Source organism: Schistocerca nitens, chromosome 2 (assembly GCF_023898315.1).
Source record: "Schistocerca nitens isolate TAMUIC-IGC-003100 chromosome 2, iqSchNite1.1, whole genome shotgun sequence".
Lineage (NCBI taxonomy): Eukaryota > Metazoa > Arthropoda > Insecta > Orthoptera > Acrididae > Schistocerca > Schistocerca nitens.
The window spans coordinates 1,175,542,870-1,175,566,145 of NC_064615.1; the positions used below are offsets into that span (position 1 = coordinate 1,175,542,870).

Here is a 23,276-nt window from a genome sequence, read left to right on the forward strand (position 1 = left end):
TGTTTATAAATTGGGAAATATTCTATCTTTAGCAACTGTAACAAAACTTTCTTTATACCAGAGTCATTTCGCTTTTTTCTAAAACGTTCTGATTAAAACGAAGTTGGCGAAGTACACAAAACAGAATTTTGGACGTAATAAAACATAAAACTAAAATATATTGCCAGTGAGGCGCAGTGTGCAAACATTTTGTGTTTGTCACAACGGACAGCAAATACTTGCCAAAACATAGAAAAGTCGACGAAACCATTGAATATGATGTTGCCAAAGCAGCGAAGCAAAGAATTCCGTCAGACAATCAAATAGCTCGACAACGTACGAGCCGAAATTCTGCTCTAAATAATACTTTTAATACTGCCGCAAAAGAATATATCTCAATATGAATAGTAAAACAGCGACTGCGGAAGAGGCGATATACAAACAAAACGGATAACATGAATATTGTATGTGTGTCTTTTCGTTGTTTTTAATTGCTGTGAAAAGAAATATTGGAGGAGAAAATTACAAAAACTGAAAACTTATTATGATTGTAATGAAGCACAGGAAATTTCAAAACATTACATTCAAACGAATAAAATTCATTAAGTAAGACACTTCGCTATTGTTTTTAAATAAATAAAATATTTAATAAGCAACAAGGCTTTTTTTTTGCCAACCTGGTGGACTTTTTTTTTTTTTTTTTTTTTTTTAAGGAGGTGGGGGAGGGCGGGGAAGGCAGAGCGATCAGGGGTCGTAACCCGAGGCCTGGTCGCAGTGTCCCCCTCGTCCGTCAAGGAATAAGGGATGGGAAGGGGAAATCTTTTGTGGGAATTATTATTTATTTAGTTATTTTTATTTACTGTTTTAATATATTCTTAATGTGGTTTTACTTTATACCACAACAAAAATATATGTATCTAGCACCGCATCGTGCTCTGAGAAAAAGCAAACAATATCTCGGCACGTTCCTACACCGAGGTAATGTATATGGGGAAAACGAAAAAAAAGTGCTTCATACAGGATGCAGAAGGGTGTATCGCTACTCTCCTTACGCTTCATCATCCAGGTACGTCTTCACGTATATCATGTTGTTCCACCGAGAATCGAACTTAGTCATGTCAGCTCACTCAATGGGTATCTTCTCCTACCTGTTGATGATCCAGCTGCGTGGAGGGTCGCGTAGGGCACTCCCTAAGTAATTAGAAAAATACTGTCTGTATTTTGGGTTCCGTACGATCTTGCAATGACGTTCTTGTAGGTAGTTCCAAAAGTCTAATACATCTTTAGGTCCATCGTGAAATAAGTAGTGTACCGCATGCGCACGGATCCACGTGACAGCGTTGGTCTTGGCGCGCGGGAAATACTGTTGATCCGGAAATAGTAGAAACCGAGGTGTAATGTGTTCCGGAGTCACTCGTAGAAAATACGACAAAATTGTCGCACCAAGCGCCATACGTCTTCTGCCGCGCCACATGTGAGACGGTGTTCGTCCGTATCTGGTATCCCACAGTCTACGCAGAGAGGCGATTCCGCCATGTTTATCTTGTGGAGGCGTAATCGGGTGATCTGTTTACCATTGACTGTGATGTACCATGTGGATCGGACGGCTGTGTCCAGTGGAATCGCGTGAATCGTCTTCCACACCACCTTCCAATTAACCTGAGGGCTTTTGGTCTCCACGATGTTTGGTGGGCGCCTCTGGTGTAGGTCATGATATATATCCCGCGCCGACGCCTGTTTCGTCGGTGGTACTGCGATACGGACATAGCTGTGTTCAATGTAAAAGTTCCCGAAGTAGTAGAAGGGTGGGGGTATGTCTTGCGTCGTCAGTGGGGGCATAATGGAGGGCGGAGCTAAGGACTCCAACAGCAAAACTGTCAAACTTTCCGGGTGGTGGCGCCACAGCTTGATGTGTGAGCTGACATACAGGGCCACAGCTCTGTCGTGGACATGGACTAGACCAAGACCTCCCCTTTCTGGGGGAAGGGTCAGTGACTCATAACTGACTTTGAAGAGCATGCCTGTACTGACGTAGGCTCCGAATGCCGCTAATAGACGTCGAGCCATCAGTAACGGCATTGGGAGAACACGCGCTATGTGTGGAAGGCGCGATGCGAGGTAAACATTGACGAAGTGTGTCCTCTGGAGAATGTCGAGGGTCCGCAGACGAAGGTTGAAGATCTGGACCCGAATTTGTTGTAATAAGCGGCGGTAGTTAAGAGCCGCGGTGCGCCGTATGTCGTCGTGAAACTCTACTCCGAGACATTTGATAGTGCCACGAAGCTGTAGGGGTTCGACACACGCTGGTGTCAACCCGTCTCCTATGGCCATGGCGACCGATTTGGCGACGTTGAGACAGCTGCCGGAAGCCACACCGTACGTGGTAATCCATTCTAGTGCTCTGTTGACATCGTCGCGATTGCGGAACACGAGAACCAGGTCGTCTGCATATGCTGTACAGCGAAATGTGACGTCACGTAGGGTAAGACCGGTGAGGCGTTGACGGAGACCACAGAGGAGCGGTTCCAGTGTCAGAGCATATAGTAACGTCGACAAGGGGCAGCCTTGACGGACGGAGCGGAAAATCGGGAGGGACTGCGAGAGACGCCCGTTAACGAGCACTTTGGAAGTCGCCCCTCGGAGTAGGCGCATCACGACGTCTGTGAATTGCTGTGGGTACTGCATGTGCTGGAGAACGGACGTTAGGTACGCGTGATCCACTCGATCAAAAGCTTGGCTAAAATCTAGTGATGCCAGCGCTCCCGGGATGCGGCGTGCCCTGGCTAGGGCTATTAAGTCACGGTATCGACACAGTGCTGTGTGGATGTTGTTGATACCCCCTAGGGAAGTCTGATCTGACGAGATGACGTAAGGTAGGGTCGGTCGTAGACGGTTTGCTAATAGTCTGGTGAATATCTTCATGTCGCAGTTGACGAGTGTTAGCGGGCGGTAATCTTGTATTCGAGCCCCACCTTTAGGCTTGTGAACCGGTATAATTATTCCTTCTACGAAGGTCGCAGGGAGCGGCACCGCGGGGGACATAAGTTCCCGACAGATGTCTGTGAACTTGGGAGCCAGTAAATACTGGAAAGTTCTATAAAACTCCACAGGGAGCCCGTCGGGGCCAGGAGACTTATTCGCCGCTCCTTTACCGATGGCGTCGATAACTTCGTCTTCCGTAATGTCGTTCAATAATTCAGTTTGTAAATCCTGTGGGACAATGCCGTAAACCAGTTGTGAGACTGCTGTCACCGTCGTCGGGTCGGAACATTGAGCAGAATAAAGTCGTGCGTAATGGTCGAAGAAGGCTGCAGCAATATCGCGTTGTGTGGTGTGATGATGGCCGTCCTCAATGGTGATGGCATGTATCAGCGCCCGTCTTCGCAGTGTACGTTCTCGGATGACGTGGTACATGGTGGGTCGTTCCGTTGCGAGTCTGTCTTGTGTCCGCGCTCGGACGATCGTCCCTTCGAGGTGTCGGCGCATATGGGCTACGATCTGTGCTTTCGCACGCTGAACTGTCAGCTGTCGTTCCGGTGTGGGTGGCAAGGAGGCGCATTCGCGAAGGACGGTGAAATAAAAATCAAGGGTCTGCCGCCTCCAAGCAGCAGTCTCACGACCATACGTAATAAAGGTTCGCCGTAGGGCCGGCTTGGCGCAGGTCAACCACCAACTAATCGACGTAGGATACGTTGGGAGGCGGCGGACGCACAAACTCCACGTGTCTTCGATGGCGCGTCGACAATCCGGAGAAGCGAGATGAGCAAGGTTTAATTTCCAGGGATGTCGGCTGCGCCACACCCGTTGGCGACGAAGGTTGACGGCACATATATAGGCCGCGTGATCAGAAAAGGCTACTGGCCACACCTCCGCGTCACTCACCGTTGCCGCGAGAGAACGGGAGACGTAAATCCTATCGATGCGACTAGACGAGTGACTCGTGAAATGGGTGTATCCCGGTCTATTTCCTCGGACATGTTCCCATGTATCTACTAGCTGGAGATCGCCGATGAGTGTCCCAAGTCCGGGGCACGGTGAATGGCGTGGCAGCTGATCTTTAGGTACTTGGGTGCAATTGAAATTGCCCCCTAATATCAAGTCATCGTGCCTGCCCTGAAAAAGCGGTGCTATTCCTTCTGCGAAGAAGAGCGATCGGTCACGACGGCGATTCGTTCCGGAAGGGGCGTACACATTGATAAACCGGACGCCTTGCACCGATACGGCCATTCCTCTAGCGTCGGGGAGATATCGGACTTCGTCCGCCTCGAGGCCCTCTCTGAGGAGGATGGCGACTCCACTGTTAGTTGGCGAGGCGTGGGACACATGAGCCGTATAACCATACGTACCCGGGAAATCGGCGACGAAGACTTCTTGGAGAAAGACAATGAAACGTCTGCTGCATTGAGCATATCTTGGAGCAGCGACAACTTCGTACGTGTCCGAATGGTGTTAATGTTGATGGTCGTCAAGCGATAGGTTTGTAGATCGTCTCCTGCGGTGGGGGCTGCCGTCAGTGTCGCCGTAAAAGGTGGGGCCCGTGATCTGCTGGCCGCGTCCGCGCCGTCATCTGTTGCTGCTCGGGAGGGGCCGAGTTGTGGGAGGAGAGACCCCTCTCCTCATCCACCACAGCGGCCGTAGAATCGTCTTCAATGTCATCCGCCCAAGGTCAGTAAGTTAACGGTGACTGCGGTAGAACACTTGTGGGCTGAGTGACTAAGGGTGAATCCGCAGTTGTTTCCGGTTGTGTACCAACGGCGGGCGCTGTGCTGGCCATCCGTTTGTCCGAGAGAGCGGAATCGGGTTTGTCAAAATCAGACAAAGTGACAGGTGAAGGCGATCTCGTGTCATCCATTTTCCTCGTCGTTTCGTCGGCCGTCCGGTCGTCAACTGGAGAAGACGTCCGCTGGAGGCAATCGTCTGAGGGTGTGCGACGTCGCTTTTTATGTTTTCTCGGTGACCTTTGTTTGCGGACGTGGGTTTCTGTGTCCGAAAGAGTTTGTGGTTCACGTATAGCATCCCCCTCAGGGAGAAAGGCAGAGGTCGGTACAACCCTAGCGTCGAGTTCCATTCTCTCGTCCGAGTCTTCATGTGGAGGCGATGGCCGGCGTTCTTCAACCCCTGCAGACACCGTAATGGTGTTGGTCAATCCAGCACCGGCGACAGGTGCGCATTCTAACGCTTCCTGTCTGCCGGGGGGGCTGTCGTCTGTCATGACGGTCGATCGTGTCACCTCTGCGTAATTGAGGGGGAGGGCCGTGAGCGTAGGAGGTGGTGTCGTGTCATGCAATGGAAGTTGTGTAACCCGACGTTGAATACACGCCGAGCGCACATGACCCTCCTGGCCGCAACCAGAACAAGTACGAGGTTGGCCGTCGTACATTATTATTGCTCGACAGCCACCTATGACTAAGTAGGACGGCACATGATTCTTTAATTCAATTTTCACTTGTCGGACGCCGTTGAGGACTTGGTACGTCTCGAAGGTGTTCCATTTTTCGGCCACGTGGCTAATTACCGTCCCGTAAGGGCGGAAAGCTGAGGTAACGACGTCCGGTGGTACTTCGAAAGGGAGTTCGAAGACTCTGAGTGTGCGTAATCCTAGCCCAGCATGGTCAACAGTAACCTCTCCGATGTGACCATCGGAGTGTTTGAACTTGAGAGTGTTCGCGCATCTGTTCACAACTGCGTGACATAACTCATCATCGATCATCTTGACGTAAACGACGCTACTTGTGATGGATAGGTGGATACCGATGATGTGCTGTTTTGGTATTTGAATTTCGTCACGGATGAATCGTTCTACTTGAAAGGCTCGTGGTCGTGCGTAGTCGGGCTGGAAGCTGATCTTGATGGTAGCTTTTCTGTACGAATGAGCCATGGCTACTCAGTGTTAACGGACGCGAGTATTAGCTGCGGCGAGGAAGTAAACAAACTACGCGCGCTCGCGACTCTGCGGACGGGACCGCGACTCTGCGGACGGGACGTAAACAAGACGTCCTCGCCGCTCACCGGCCGAAAGCAGACTGAACCATTACGCCAACGCAGCTACTCGTTTCAGGCATCTCCTGGAGCACTCTAAACGTATGCAAAATACCGACAAACACTGTTGGGATGACTATGAATTACTCACGTTGCGTCGAAGTACAATAGGAAATAAACAATTACCGCTGTTCTTTATTGCGAAAAAGCGGTTCGTGAGACTGATACAAACACCTTTCCTTGCTATCGCCTGAATTAGGAGGCTTATTGTTTGTTTGGTTTAATTAATTAATAGAATATGAAGCAATTGGTGTAAAGAATGCTTTTTCCATTCTATAAAAGAAAGTCTGCTATCAAGACATTGCTTTTGTTCAATTACTTCATTTATGACTGAACGTTTCTAAAACTGAAGACACTCGTCCGTGCTCTGCACTGCAGTCGAGATCTGGCAACGTCGTTCTCTGTTCATTGGCTGACTGTGATTTGTGACGTCAAATGCGCAGAACGAACCTAAACTCGGCCGCCAAGATATATGACGCGCACTTTAGTGCAGGCCGGCCCCAGGGCACTGCCAGTCCAGCGCGTGAGCAGCCGCCTCATATGACCGCAATTGGCAACAGCCTGTGCACTGGCTGGCGGGGCCAAGGGTTGGCGATGATTTGAACTAACTCGGTTTTAGCGTGGATGTTGTGACGACTGCACTGGGTGTTGCTGCGATCTTGAGGATGTGTACTGATTGTGTTGGAGAAGAAGTGATGACAGTACTGCAAAATAAAGGGCAGGACGTAGGTTACTATAAGTGCAATTTATTATTTGGCGCCATTTCCATAGGTTAGCAGTCAAAAAGATAAGTGAGCGCGAAAGTTCGTAGGATGTGGACTATTTCATAAGTGTGATCGATTTTAGTGTTGGGATTTGAACTTGTGATAGATTTTTGTTATGGATGTAACGCGAATGGCTTTCTTGCTGCGAAAATCAGATATCTTCAATAAATAATAATAAATGAAATAAATACACTACTGGCCATTAAAATTACTACACCAAGAAGAAATGCAGATGATAAATGGGTATTCATTGGACAAATATATTATACTAGAACTGTCATCTCATTATATTTTCACGCAATTTGGGTGCATAGGTCCTAAGAAATCAGTACCCAGAACAACCACCTCTGGCCGTAATAACGGCCTTGATACGCCTGGTTATTGAGTCAAACAGAGCTTGAATGGCGTGTACAGGTACAGCTGCCCATGCAGCTTCAACACATACCACAGTTCATCAAGAGTAGTGTAACCCCATACCATCACGCCGGGTGATACGCCAGTATGGCGATGACGAATACATGCTTCCAATGTCGCTAAACACGAAAGCGACCATCATGATGCTGTAAACAGAACCTGGATTCATCCGAAAAAATGACGTTTTGCACCCAGGTTCATCGTTGAGTACACTTTCACAGGCGCTCCTGTCTGTGATGCAGCGCCAAGGGTAACCACAGCCATGGTCTCCGAGCTGATACTCCATGCTGCTGCAAATGTCATCAAACTGTTCATGCAGATTGTTGTTGTCTTGCAAACGTCCCCATCTGTTGACTCAGGGATCAAGACGTGGCTGCACGATCCATTACAGCCATGCAGATAACATGCCTGTCATCTCGACTGCTAGTGATACAAGGCTGTTGGGATCCAGCACGGCGTTCCGTATTACCCTCCTGAACCCACTGATTCCATATTTTGCTAACAGTCATGTGATCTCGACCAATTCGAGTAGCAGTGTCCTGATACAATAAACTGCAATCACGATAGGCTACAATATGACCTTTATCAAAGTCGGAAACTTGATTGTACGCATTTCTCCTCCTTAGATGAGGCATCACAACAACTTTTCACAGGCAACGCTGGTCAACTGCTGTTTGTGTATGAGAAATCGGTTGGAAACTTTCCTCATGTCAGCACGTTATAGGTGTCGCCACTGCGTCAACCCTGTGTGAATGCTTTGAAAAGCTAATCTTTTGCATCTCACAGCATCTTCCTCCTGTCGGTTAAATTTCGCGTCTGTAGCGCGTCATCTTCGTGGTGTAGCAATTTTAATGGCCTGTAGTGTAATAAAAAATAGAAGTACAGTTTTTGAGACATTATTGTGTTGGAATTTGAACTTGGCGCAATTTTCTAGTGGAGATAGACCAATAATAATAAATGATGAATGATAATGAATAATAATTGATAATAACAAAGACAAGTACGATTTTGCATACATTATCGTGTTGGAATTCATATTTGCAGCCCTTTTTCTGGAGGGTTAGGTTAGTGGACGTAGCACAATTGACCTATTTTCCTTCCAAAATTTTAAATTTCGCGCCATTTTTTCTTGGCGTTAGGTTAGAGTTGGTAGCCCAGTTGGCCTATTTTAGCCAAATTCCGCCATTTTGGATGACGTCATGCGCTGTTGCCAAGTCTACATACCGCCATCTTGAATGACGTCATCGCCGTCATTTTGAATAAGTTTGGTAACAATTCAGAGTGGCGTCGTAAGAAGGTTGTCCCACTACTGACAGGGTCTTCACTTTTTTCTGTGAGCAGCGAGTAGAAGCCATGTTGTTTTGCGTAGTCTTTCTTGTTCCAGCCACCATCGTGTAAGAGTAAATTGATTAGTATCTCCTTAACTACGAATATGCTGAATCCATATAAATTTCATTTGGTCTATATATTTCAGAGTCAGACAATATCCTTGTATATACATGAGTCCGCAGCTCGTGGTCGTGCGGTAGCGTTCTCGCTTCCCACGCCCGGGTTCCCGGGTTCGATTCCCGGTGGGTTCAGGGATTTTCTCTGCCTCGTGATGACTGGGTGTTGTGTAATGTCCTTAGGTTAGTTAGGTTTAAGTAGTTCTAAGTTCTAGGGGACTGACGACCATAGATGTTAAGTCCCATAGTGCTCAGAGCCATTTGAACCATATACATGATATGTAAATATCAGCTTTTCATTTACAGTTATTACGTGAAAGGAGATACCAGATTTCAGACGTCGGATGTGTCCGCCATAGGTGTAATACGAAATGCTGATTTGGTTAGTTTGTTTTGGGGGAAGAGACCAAACAGCGAGGAGATCGGTCTCATCGGATTAGGGAAGTACGGGGAAGGAAGTCGGCCGTGCCCTTTCAAAGGAACCATCCCGGTATTTGCCTGGAGCGATTTAGGGAAATCACGGAAAACCGAAGTCAGGATGGCCGGACACGGAACTGAACCGTCGTTCTCCCAAATGCGAGAAATGCTGATTTACCACATCAGTTTCTTTTATTGTGTACCAATGAACCCACATTATCTCAGAGACGATATTCGACATTTAACTGACCACACAGCATAACAAGACTGACTGATCGCTTTATGAACACAGTTATCAAAATTAGGTTGTCCATGTGTTTAACTTAGTGAATCCTTCCACTACAAATCTGCAATGATCTTTGCAACATTTTTAGTGGAGGTAAGCTTTTCCAGAAAATTAATTAGCTGGCTCCTGAGGAGGAGAAACTAATTACCGTCTCTATTCTTTACATCCTTGATCTTCCTAACGTCTTCCCCAATTAGCGCTCAAATTACGGATTCTAATAGAACATCCACTGATGGTCAGGTGACAGATTCGAATATGATGTCCATTGACTTATGAACATAGAGTAGTAAATTATTCGGGGTTAGTGCATTGCGTTTTCTTATGTCTACAGGTTTATTGAAGAAGTGGTTGGTCTTAACCTGGTTTAAGAAGAATTACACTAAACATATCGGAGAAAACAACAGACTGTGGTTAAAATGGAAGTGAACTGTTTGTAAAGTTTTTTTCTAATATTAAAGATTACAGCAATGATGGGATATTAGGGGTAAACTATAGTTGTATACCATAATTGAATGTCTTGTACAGATGTAATATCTTGATCATTACTATCATTGAATTTTTATACCGCAATGAAGAAACATTTCATTCAAATGTGCAACTTTGGTAGAATTTTTCATGACACATTTATTTACAGAATATATAATTGTGACAGACAGATTTTAGCTCTCGTATATAACAATATAATACAAACATACTTTCACTGTTTTCTTTAATTATTTAATTTTTTTAATTACATTTGAGAGAATCTTTGAAAATAACCCCCCCCCCCCCCCATGAACCATGGACCTTGCCGTTGGAGGGCAGGCTTGCATGCCTCAGCGATACAGATAGCCGTACCGTAGGTGCAACCACAACGGAAGGGAATCTGTTGAGAGGCCAGACATACGTGTGGTTCCTGAAGAGGGGCTGCAGCCTTTTCAGTAGTTGCAGGGGCAACAGTCTGGATGATTGACTGATCTGGCCTTGTAACACTAACCGAAACGGCCTTGCTGTGCTGGTACTGTGAACAGCTGAAAGCAAGGGGAAATTACGGCTGTAATTTTTCCCGAGGGCATGCAGCTTTACTGTATTGTTAAATGATGATGTCGTCCTCTTGGGTAAAATACTCCGGAGGTAAAATAGTCCCCCATTCGGGTCGCCAGGCGGTGACTACTCAGTAGGACGTCGTTATCAGGAGAAAGAAAACTGGCGTTCTATGGATCGGAGCGTGGAATGTCAGATTCCTTAATTGGGCAGGCAGGTTAGAAAATTTAAAAAGGGAAATGGACAGGTTAAAGTTAGATATAGTGGAAATTATTGAAGTTCGGTGGCAGGAGGAACAAGACTTCTGGTCGGGTGAATACAGGGTTATAAATACAAAATCAAGTAGGGGTAATGCAAGAGTAGGTTTAATAATGAATAGGAAAATAGAAATGCGGGTAAGCTACTACAAACAGCATAGTGAACGGATTATTCTGGCCAAGATAGATACGAAGATGACGCCTACCACAATAGTACAAGTTTATATGCCAAATAGCTCTGCAGATGACGAAGAGATTGATGAAATGTATGATGAGATAAAAGAAATTATTCAGATAGTGAAGGGAGACGAATATTTAATAGTCATGGGTGACTGGAACTCAACATTAGGAAAAGGAAGAGAAGGAAACGTAGTAGGTGAATATGGAATGGGAGTAAGAAAAGAAAGATGAAGCTGCCTGGTAGAATTTTGCACAGAGTATCACTTAATCATAGCTAACATTTGGTTCAAGAATCATGAAAGAAGGTTGTATACATGGAAGAAACCTGGAGATACTGACAAGTTTCAGGTAGATTATACAATGGTAAGAGAGAGATTCAGGAACCAGGTTTTAAATTGTAAGACATTTCCAGGGGCAGATGTGGACTCTGACCACAATCTATTGGTTATGAACTGTACATTGAAACTGAAGAAACTGCAAAATGGTGGGAAATTGGGGAGATGGGACCTGGATAAAATAAAAGAACCAGAGGTTGTAGAGAGCTTCAGGGAGACCATAAGGGAACGACTGGCAAAGAAATACAGTAGAAGAAGAACGGGTAGCTTTGAGAGACGAAACAGTGAAGGTAGCAGAGGATCAAGTAGGTAAAAAGACGAGGGCTAATAGAAATCCTTGGGTAACAGAAGAGATGTTGAATTTAATTGATGAAAGGAGAAAATACAAAAATGCAGTAAATGAAGCAGGCAAAAAGGAACATAAACGTCTCAAAAATAAGATCGATAGGAAGTGCAAATTGGCTAATCAGGGATGGCTAGAGGACAAATGTAAGGATGTAGAGGCGCATATCACTAGGGGTAAGGTAGATACTGCCTACTGGAAAATTAAAGAGACCTTTAACTAAAGAGAACAATTTGCATGAATATCAAAAGCTCAGATGGAAACCCAGTACTAAGCAAAGAAGGGAAAGCAGAAAGGTGGAAGGAGTATATAGAGGGTCTATACAAGGGAGTTGTTATTGAGGACAACATTACAGAAATGGAAGAGAATGTAGATGAAGATGAAATATGAGATATGATACTGCGTGAAGAGTTCGATAGAGCACTGAAAGACCTAAGTCAAAACAAGGCCCAGTCATAGCCAACATCCCATTACAACTACTGACAGCCTTGGGAGAGCCAGGCCTAACAAAACTCTACCATCTAGTGAGCAAGATGTATGAGACAGGCGAAATACCCTCAGACTTCAAGAAGAATATAATAATAATCCCAAAGAAAGCAGGTGTTAAAAGATGTGGAAATTACCGAACTATCAGTATAATAAGCCACGGCTGCAAAATACTCACACGAATTCTTTACAGACGAATGGAAAAACTGGTAGAAGCCGACCTCGGAGAAGATCAGTTTGGATTCCGTAGAAATGTTGGAACACGTGAGCCAATACTGACCCTACGACGTATCTTAGAAAATAGATTAAGGAAAGGCATACCTACGTTTCTAGCATTTGTAGACTTAGAGAAAGCTTTTGACAATGTTGAGTGAAATACTCTCTTTCAAATTCTGAAGGTGGCAGGGGTAAAATGCAGGGAGAGAAGGGCTATTTACCATTTGTACAGAAACCAGATAGCAGTTATAAGAGTCGAGGGGAATGAAAGGGAAGCAGTGGTTGGGAAGGGAGTGAGACAGGGTTGGAGTCCATCCCCGATGTTATTCAATCTGTATATTGAGCAGGTAGTAAAGGAAACAAAAGAAAAATAAGGAGTAAGTATTAAACTCCATGGAGAAGAAATAAAAACTTTGAGGTTCACCGATGACATTGTAATTCTGTCAGAGACAGCAAAGGACCTGGAAGAGCAGTTGAACAGAATGGACAGTGTCTTGAAAGGAGTATATAAGATGAACATCAATAAAAGCAAAACGAGGATAATGGAATGTAGTCGAATTAAATAGGGTGATGCTGCCGGAATTAGATTAGGAAACGAGACACTTAAAGTAGTAAAGGAGTTTTGCTATTTTGGGAGCAAAATAACTCATGATGATAGAAGTAGAGAGGATATAAAATGTAGACTGGCAATGGCAAGGAAGGCGTTTCTGAAGAAGAGAAATTTGTTAACATCGAGCATAGATTTAAGTGTCAGGAAGCCGTTTCTGAAAGTATTTGTACGGAGTGTAGCCATGTATGGAAGTGAAACGTGGACGATAAATAGTTTAGACAAGAAGAGAATAGAAGCTTTCGAAATGTGGTGCTACAGAGAAATGCTGAAGATTAGATGGGTAAATCACATAACTAATGAGAGAAGAGGATTTCGTGGCACAACTTGACTAGAAGAAGGTTTCGGTTGGTAGGGCATACTCTGAGGCATCAAGGGATCACCAATTTAGTACTGGAGGGCAGCGTGGAGGGTAAAAATCGTAGAGGGAGACCAAGAGATGAATACACTAAGCAAATTCAGAAGGATGTAGGTTGCAGTAGGTACTGGGAGATGAAGAAGCTTGCAAGGATAGAGTAGCATGGAGAGCTGCATCAAACCAGTCTCTGGACTGAAGACCACAACAACAACAACTTTGAAAATAAAAGTTTACACCATGAAATTTTTGAATATGGAAAGTAAAATTGTGGTAAAAGGTGACGTAGCCTCAGAAAGATATCAGTCAGACAACTCATTCACTATTAATATTAACCACAGGAGATCACAGGTAACTCTTTGTTGACAGGACCTTTAGCTTTGGTCCTGACAAAATAATGGGCGCTAATAGTCGGTCGCGTTACAAATAGTACCTCACAAAATTGACTGGACTGTCAATTTACGTTAATCACTTACGAGTGTACACCGGTTGTTGTAAAGTGCACTGACCTGCTTATATGATGTGTCATGGTATACTGTAAATGAGTTCTTACGGGTAGCGTTCAACAGCGAATAACAAAATAAGCAGTGTACACAGCAGCACACCAAATGTTGTCGAATCGTTCTAATAAAGCAGAAGGTTAATTGATGCATGGAGAACAAAGAATGTTGAGTATCTAAGAAAAACAAAATACACCAGCTGCTGACCTGAGAACTCTCGTTGTTATGCCATAATCATATCTTATGGAAGCATATTCCATTTCCTTTATAATCACTAGGAGCACTGAAAATTTCTACTGGCCTAATATGAACTGAATACATGAAGTTATTGGACGTGCACATAAACTTCACTGACGGTAAGTAAACGAAAGATTATTTTCTGATTAGCACAGTTAATGACGCTAGTGACATTGACCAAAGGTCGCAATGAACAGTAGGCTGTCTCATCATTGTACAACTGAAACACGACACCACATTATGCACACTTACATTGGAATCATCTATACTCGACAGATTTAAGGCAAAACTCTCGCCCGCTGGAAAAAGTGGCCATTCCACGTGAAGGAAGATAGCCCTCTCCGATTAGATAGACGAGTCTGTGCCTTTTGGTCTGTCTGTCAACAGTGTCATACTACTCTTTCTTTCTGTGGTAAGCTTTACGTTGCAAGAAGAGCATTTGGTTGGGTTGTCCAGAGAAGTTTGGTAACATACCATGTGACTCGCAATGAAGAGAATGACACAGGAAAAAGAAAGCTCCTCAATGCTGTCCCAGGACGACAAGGTAGGTGACGACCAAGGCGAGTGAAGAGACTAGCAGGCTCCGGTCCACAACGACCAGTCCGGCGGCGGTGAAGCGCACCCTGGGTCCCCACAGTGTGAGCTGCAGGAAGGCGTCCACCTCCGGGCAGCGCCAGCCACAGACCGCTGAGGCCCTCACCAGTAGCACCCCGGTCTCGGTTGCCTCGTCCACAGCCACCGCGCACGCCAGCGTCATCGCCACCAGCTGCGAAGAGTGGTGGACCAGCCACAGCGCAGACAGGCTCGCCTCCTGGATGGCCGACTGCCGCAACACCGCAGGGCTGAGCAACCCGTAGGCGGAGAAGGTGGCGCCGGCTATGCAGTGGCCTATGCCCAGGGCCATCGGCAGTCCAAAGTGCCGCTGCAGGGTGTCCGCAGCGTGCACCAGCACCACGTACGCCTCCCTCAGCTGGCGCAGCCGCCCAGGGACAGCCTGTGAAGACACCTCACCCACGGCTTTTCCAAACACTGCACGTACCTCGGGCACACACAGTGGTGGTATCAGCTCTCGTAGACGGGCATTAACACTCTGGAACCTCTTCCTCAGCTCGAGAACCAGAAAGGTGAACTGCAGCGTTACCATCGACTTGAAAATGACGAATACAGCGAGAAGCAACCTCGAAGGAATTTCGTTATAATCTTTTAATCCTATCACAAGTATGCTCGCAATTACTGTACAGTAGATAACTAGGAGGACGCTGCCCAACGTATTCTTTCCGTTTCCTTTTTCGCTTCGACTTACAGAGTTGTCCGCGAATCTCAGGGCTCTTATGAAAGATTCGAGACGTTCTAAAACAGTTGAGGCGCATATCCCATATGTGAGCAACAGTTTCGCCCTTCCCATCCATTTCTGAATAAGGAATGCCACCGACGCAAGTTCCCATTCACGGAAGTCCCATTTATCATATGTGTAGCTCAACATTGCTGTCATGAATGCAACTGTTATAAACCAGATTCCAGAACGCAGCGGTAGCTTCCTCCGTCGACACCACTGTGGATTACAGCAGGTGGTTTCGTCTCTTATTTCTCTTTCCGGTGGTGCCAGACCAGTAATTACCCAAGTTACATATAAAATGGGGGATATGATGAGAAAACTTGAAGTTTCTCTCTCACAGCAAGCCACCATAGTGATTACTTGCGCTCTAGAACTTGCCAAACAGATTCTGACGTAGAAACTATGCCCCTTACATACAGCTGGTCAACCTCATTATGACAATATTCAGGCGTGAAAGGTCGAAGCATCGTGTAATACTATCTTTTGACTAATTTCTGTGTCTTATCTTTCAATCTATCTTAATGTTTGATTTTTTTTCTTTTTTGTTGAAGGGATTAGATGCTGCATACCAAATTAACTCTTCCATTTACGTACTAAGTATAACAGCACTGAACGTAATTAGGCCGTGATGTTGACATATCCTTCAGCATTATCACTTCCTCTCATCTCTGAGGAGTTTGCACCTAAGAACCTAGTAATGCTAAGTTGAGTAATTGCGATCAATAGTGTGCCATGTGACACTGCAGCCCACCATGCTGTACTCTTTCTTAGCTTCACCTGCCACGTGTATTTCAAAGCACGGTACTTGCAAGGAGTATTCATAAAATGTTAATTATCACCCCGCAGCAATCAAATCATGAATCTTACTGACATATTCGCACTTCAACGGTATACATTTTTGCCAGCGAAGGATGGCTTGGCGTAGATCTTGGTTGTAGAAGCCTGTAGTTCAATTTTTCGGGAAACATCCCACCCGGAATATTACCTCGCTGTCATTCTGGACGTGCCTGCCACGCAGCGGTTTTTTAAATTGAAGTATAAAGGAAGAAATCACTGGTTCCCATGTTATGAGAACATGGGGAGTGAGGTGCGCAGTTGTCGGGTAGCTAAGGAAGTCTGACATGGTTGGGAAAAAATCAGCCGAAAGCTCCTAAAAACGGCTGACGTATTAAAGGATAATAGATATTAGTTATATATGACCTTTTACACAGAAAGTCAACAGATTACATTTCATAATGTGTGTCAAAGAAACGTATGCATTTTGGAGAGTGTACTAAAAGGATGTGCCATTTCAGATAGTGTTGTTCTTAATTTCGGATGGTGTTATTTAATAAGGAAAACTCAAGATTGCATACGTACAGGAATATTTTTTTATTAGAAAAAGTAATGCTGAGGTATTCCAGTCTGAACAAATTCATGATACACTTTTAACTACATTGAGGCTATCATTTGCACTTTTCAAATTTTTACTTCTTCCAGCCATGTTTCTCAGTCCCAGCACAGAGTTCATGTACACAATACAAACATCCTAAACACCTTTTCCAATCTTCTCCAGATTTATCTTCCAAGTATTTGTCGACCTGGAGAAAGCGTCCGATAATGTATAATTGTTCAAAATGTTCGAAATTCTGAGGAATATTGGTATAATCTGTAGGGAGAGGCGGGTAGTATTCAATATTGTACATGAGCCAAAAGGGAATAATGAGATTGGGCGTCCAAGAACGAAGCGCTCAGGTTGAAAACGTAGTAAGACAGGGATGTAGTCTTTCGCCCCTATTGTTCAATCTGTACATCCAAGAAACAATGATGGAATTAAAAGAAAAGTTCGGGAGTGGGATTGAAATTCAAGGTGAAAGGATATCAATGATACGAGTCCCTGATGACATTGCTATCCGGAGTGAAAGTGAAGAAGAATTACATGATCTGTTGAATGGAATGAACAGTCTAATGGATTGCGGGTAAATCGTCAAAAGACGAAAGTAATAAGAAGTAGCAGAAATGAGAACATCGAGAAACTTAGCATCAGGATTGATCTACATCTACATCTACATCCATACTCTGCAAGCCACCTGACGGTGTGTGGCGGAGTGTACTTTGAGTACCTCTATCGGTTCTCCCTTCTGTTCCAGTCTCGTATTGTTTGTGGGAAGAAAGATTGTCGGTATGCCTCTGTGTGGGCTCTAATCTCTCTGATTTTATCCTCATGGTCTCTTCGCAAGATATACGTAGGAGAGAGTAATATACTGCTTGACACCTCGGTGAAGCTATGTTCTCGAAACTTTAACAAAAGCCCGTACCGAGCTACTGAGCGCCTCTCCTGCAGTCTTCCACTGGAGTTTATCTATCATCTCCGTAACGCTTTCGCGATTACTAAATGATCCTGTAACGAAGCGCGCTGTTCTCCGTTGGATCTTCTCTATCTCTTCTATCAACCCTATCTGGTACGGATCCCACACTGGTGAGCAATATTGAAGCACTGGGCGAACAAGTGTACTGTAACCTACTTTCTTTGTTTTCGGATTGCATTTCCTTAGGATTCTTCCAATGAATCTCAGTCTGGCATCCGCTTTACCGACGATCAACTTTATATGATCATTCCATTTTAAATCACTCCTAATACCTACTCCCAGATAATTCACAGAATTAACTGCTTCCAGTTGCTGACCTGCTATATTGTAGCTAAATGATAAAGGATTTTTCTTTCTATGTATTCGCAGCACATTCCCTGCATCATGCGTCAATTCGTTGCAGATCCTCCTGCATTCCCGTTTAATTTGTTACAACCCCTCGATATACCACAGCATCATCCGCAAAAAGCCTCAGTGAACTTTCGATGTCATCCACAAGGTCATTTATGTGTATTCCTACGACACTCCCCTGCGGCACACCTGAAATCACTCTTACTTCGGAAGACTTCTCTCCATTGAGAATGACATGCTGCGTTCTGTTATCTACGAACTCTTCAATACAATCACACAATAGGTCTGATAGTCCATATGCTCTTACTTTTTTCGTTAAACGACTGTGGGGAACTGTATCGAACGCCTTACGGAAGTCAAGAAACACACCACCTACCTGGGAACCCGTGTCTATGACCCTCTGAGTCTCGTGGACGAATAGCGCGAGCTGGATTTCACACGATCTTTTTCGAAACCCATGCTGATTCCTACAGAGTAGATATCTAGTCTCCAGAAAAGTCATTATACTCGGACCTAATACGTGTTCCAAAATTCTACATCTGATCGACGTTAGAATATAGGTCTATAGTTCTGCACATCTGTTCGACGTCCCTTCTTGAAAACGGGGATGACCTGTGCGCTTTTCCAATCCTTTGGAACGCTACGCTCTTCTAAAGACCTACGGTACACCGCTGCAGGAAGGGGGCAAGTTCCTTGGCGTACTCTGTGTTAAATGGAAGTGGTATCCCATCAGGTCCAGCGGCCTTCCCTCTTTTGATAGATTTTAATTGTTTCTCTATCCCTCTGTCGTCTATTTCGATATCTACCATTTTGTCCTCTGTGCGACAATCTAGAGAAGGAACCACTGTGCAGTCTTCCTCTGTGAAACAGCTTTGGAAAAAGACATTTAGTATTTCAGCCTTTAGTCTGTCATCCTCTGTTTCAGTACCATTTTGGTCACAGAGTGTCTGGACATTTTGTTTTGATCCACCTACCGCTTTGACATGTGACCAAAATTTCTTAGGATTTTCTTCCAAGTCCGTACATAGAACTTTACTTTCGAATTCATTGAACATCTCTCGCATAGCCCTCCTCACACTACATTTCGCTTCGCGTAATTTTTGGTTGTCTGCAAGGCTTTGACTATGTTTATGTTTTCTGTGAAGTTCCCTTTGCTTCCGCAGCAGTTTTCTAACTCGGTTGTTGTACCATGGTGGCTCTTTTCCATCTCTTACGATCTTGCTTGGCACATACTCATCTAATGCATATAGTACGATGGTTTTGAAATTTATCCACTGATCCTCAACACTATCTGTACTTGAGACAAAACTTTTGTGTTGAGCCGTCAAGTACTCTGAAATCTGCTTTTTGTCACTTTTGCTAAACAGAAAAATCTTCCTCCCTTTTTTAATATTTCTATTTACGGCTGAAATCATCGATGCAGTAACCGCTTTATGATCGCTGATTCCCTGTTCTGCGTTAACTGTTTCAAATAGTTCAGGTCCGTTCGTCACCAGAACGTCTAATATGTTATCGCCACGTGTCGGTTCTCTGATTAACTGCTCAAGGTAGTTTTCAGATAATGCACTTAAAAAAATTTCACTGGATTCTTTGTCCCTGCCACCCGTTATGAAGGTTTGAGTCTCCCAGTCTATACCCAGCAAATTAAAATCCCCACCCTGAACTATAACATGGTCGGGAAATCTACTCGAAATATTTTCCAAATTTTCCTTCAGGTATTCTGTCACAACAGCTGCTGAACCAGGGTGCCTATAGAGACATCCAATTACCATGTTTGAGCCTGCTTTAACCGTGATCTTCACCCAAATTATTTCACATTTCAGGTCTCCGTCAATTTCCTTCTACACTGCTGGCCACCGTAAATGCAACACCAAGAAAGACAAGAGAAAGCACAACAAGATTTATTTTGTAGATAACATGTTGACCAAGCATCAGATGATTACGTGTGCAGACGTCTGTGACATGTGGTCCTGCCAGAATCAGTAGCCAGAGTAGCCGCCATTGTTGGAGATCACCGCTGCCACACGTCTCGGCATTGAGTCAAAGAGACGTTGGATGTGTTCCTGGGGTACAGCAGCCCAAGCAGCTTCCACACGTTGCCAAAGATCATCTGGTGTAGCAGCTGGGGATGTAATCTGGGTCACTCATTGAGCTACCATGGACCACATGTTTTCTATCGGCGAAAGATCCGGAGAGCGAGCCGGCCAGGGAAGCAATTCAATCTGGTTATTGACGAAGAACTTTTGGACAATGCGTGCCACGTGTGGTCGCGCATTATCCTGTTGAAGTATGGCTGTGGCCGAGCCCTGAAGGCAAGGAAGGACAACTGGCTCCAGCACCTCGGATATGTAGCGCCGGCTATTTAAAGTACCGGCAATGCGTAGTAGAGGCGTGCGAGAGTAATATCCAATACCGCCCCGTACCATAATACCCGGTGCAAGACCAGTGTGGCGGTGCATAATGCAGCTGTCCAGCATCCTCTCTCCACGGTGTCTCCACACTCGAATCCGACCATCGTGGTGCTGCAGACAGAAGCGTGCGTCGTCAGTAAAGACAACGTCATTCCATTCTGCCGTCCACATCCGTCTGTCATCACACCATTGGCGACGGAGACGTCTGTGGTTCTGCGTCAATGGTAGACGAAGCAATGGACGTCTTGCGGACAGACCACTCTGCTGTAAACGGCGTCGAATGGTACGCGCAGACACTGGATGATGCGTTACAGACGCAATGTGCTGTGCTATGGTTCGGAATGTCACTGAGCGATCCGTCACTGCCATGCGCACAATTTGCCTATCAGCACGTGCAGTGGTGCACCGAGGTAAATGCGATCGACCACGTCGGTCCGTCGTACCCTCCTGCATCCAACGGTCACATATCGGCATTACAGTTGTTTGGTTTCGTCCAACACGACTAGCGATTTCTCTGTATGATAATCCACAATCTCGGTAAGCCACTATCCTTCCTCTGTCGAACTCGGATACTCGATCAAAAGATGTTCGCTGTTGTCTACGAGGCATAACTGATCGTCTTGTGAAACAACCACAAGGTAAACACACGTGCCGAACGTACACTCGTCGAAATCGCCAAGCCTTAAATGGCGCTATGAGGTGGCGCCACAGGCGCGCGTGATGTGCGTCTGCGCTGAAATTCTAATCAGTTGCATATCTCATCGCTGCAAACCCATGGTGTAAATTTCACTTGATTCGGATGCTTCCTTCAGGGTGTTGCATTTACGGTGGCCAGCAGTGTATACTATTGCACTTTTTGTCGCTATAAACACGCCTCCCCCTTCACTGTCCAGCCTATCTCTGCGGTATACATTCCAATCTGATTTTAGAATTTCATTACTGTTTGCATCTGGTTTCAGCCACCTTTCTGTCCCTAGTACTATATGGGTATTGTGACCGTTTATTAATGAGAGCAGTTCTGGGACCTTTCTATAGACGCTCCTGCAGTTTACTATTACCACATTAATATTGTTATTCCCTGTTGCGTTTTGCCTACTACTACCTTGTCGCTTCTCAGGAGGTGATAGTCACTAAGTAGATGAAGTTAAGGAATTCTATTATCTTGGCAGGAAAATAACCAGAGCCATGTGTGGGTAGGCATTAACTTTCTTAAATTGAAGCACAGGGTAGATTGCTATGAATGGCAACAAAATGGTGCGTAGAATATCGACGATGTACCGGTTTGGCGTACTGATGCCGCAGATGAAAACCAAAGGGGTCCTACTATGAAAACGTGTGGCACCCCAGACCATCGCTTCTGCTTGTCGTCCATATGGCGAACGACATTCAGATTGGTAGCCCACTGTTGTCTGGGGCGTCTCCAGACACGTCTGCGGACTGAAACGTCATTGATTCCAGTAGAGTTGTCTCCAGCGCTCAGCCTCGCTACGTGCCAGTGGGTGTGTTGGACCTTCCATCGAGCTACGGACCCCCTTGAAGATGTCTCCCGCAGTCGGAGACGAAACGTTGGGAATCGACACAGAATTCATCAACCGAGCACGGCATAACAGCCCGGATAATTATAATGGACATGATATTTCCGGCCGTGAAAGTCTACATTTTAGTATCAGGACTCCTTTAGGCATCATCTGCGGCGTCCTCAGAGCACAGCGGTACGTGGACGGTGATCTGTGCCCCTTTTTGTTGCCCTTTATGGCAAGGTATCCTGGGATCATATTTAAGCAAGATAGCCCACCTGGAAAGAGCGAGAGTTTCTACAGCTTGTCTTCGAGCTTGATAAACTCCACGTTGACTAGCAAGGTCTTCGAACCTCTCCCCAACTGAGAACGCTACGAGCATTATGGGCAGTGCTCTCAAATCTGCGTGTGGTTTTGAAGATCGTACTTGCGAATTGGACAGTATTTGGCTCTAAATCCCTCAGGCGGACTTCCATTGCCAATCAATTCGAAGCTGAATAAGTGCTTGCGTAATGACCAGAGGTGGATCAGCGCATTGGTGCGTTCCTCAGTCTGAGAAGCTTTTCCTCTTGAATAAATTATTCAGTTTTTGTGGACCTGTAATCAGTTCTTATTCCGTACAATTAAACCACATATACCGATTTCCGTCATAAGCGAACAGTTCCTTCGTGGTACGTCCCATTTTTTTTCATAGAATACGTTTTCCCTCGTCACCTTCAATGTAATATGGTGCTCTCCGAGCACCATGGTATCCTCTTCTCTTGCGGTTCCCGGTCCTTCTCATAAAAATGGTGTAGTAGATCATTCTTTGTCATTCGTACTCGTATGACCATGCTGGAAGTGTTGTGCCAGCTAATCAGTAAAATTCCTAAAACTGCGTTTTAAAACATTCAGATACTGCCACTTTATAACTGGTACCTACAGTGTTCTTGACTGTCAGTGTATACTTCTTACACGACTGCTTGTAAAATGTGGAGCACTCAGAACCAATGTTCTTCAACACGCCACAATAAAGGGCAGAACCATGATACGTGAATTAAATGGTACGGAGGTGGCATGCACGTAGGCCCGACGGTCCCCGGTCGGATCAGTGTTATACAAGCTCTGTGGGTGCGGAGCCGTCACTCGAAGTGGAAGTGTGTAACCGAATGCCACTACGCCTCGCTGGCTTCACAGGCATGTGAGTGACTTCGAACAGGACAGAATGACTGGCATCCAGGAGGCGGTCCGTCGTTCCGTGACATTGCAACTTGTAGGGGGACGTTGCTTCAACAGTGAGGCATATTTTGGACCAGTACAAGGAAGAGGGCTGTGAACAGTGCTGACAGGGTACTGGACGACTCAGTGTGACCACAGAGCGAAATGACCGCCATCTTGCCCACTTGGCCATAATGGACAGAAGAGCTTCGTCCACAGTATAGGCGCGACGT

General features: G+C 45.4%; 1 protein-coding gene across 1 annotated transcript; it reads right to left on the reverse strand.

The window, feature by feature from the left end:
* Nucleotides 1-14,403: 14,403 nt before the first annotated feature.
* On the reverse strand, nucleotides 14,404-15,027 carry LOC126235637 (uncharacterized). The gene has a single exon (XM_049944351.1). It carries the CDS (start codon nucleotides 15,025-15,027, stop codon nucleotides 14,404-14,406), a length of 624 nt encoding a protein of 207 aa, XP_049800308.1.
* Between the last annotated feature and the right edge of the window lie 8,249 nt (nucleotides 15,028-23,276).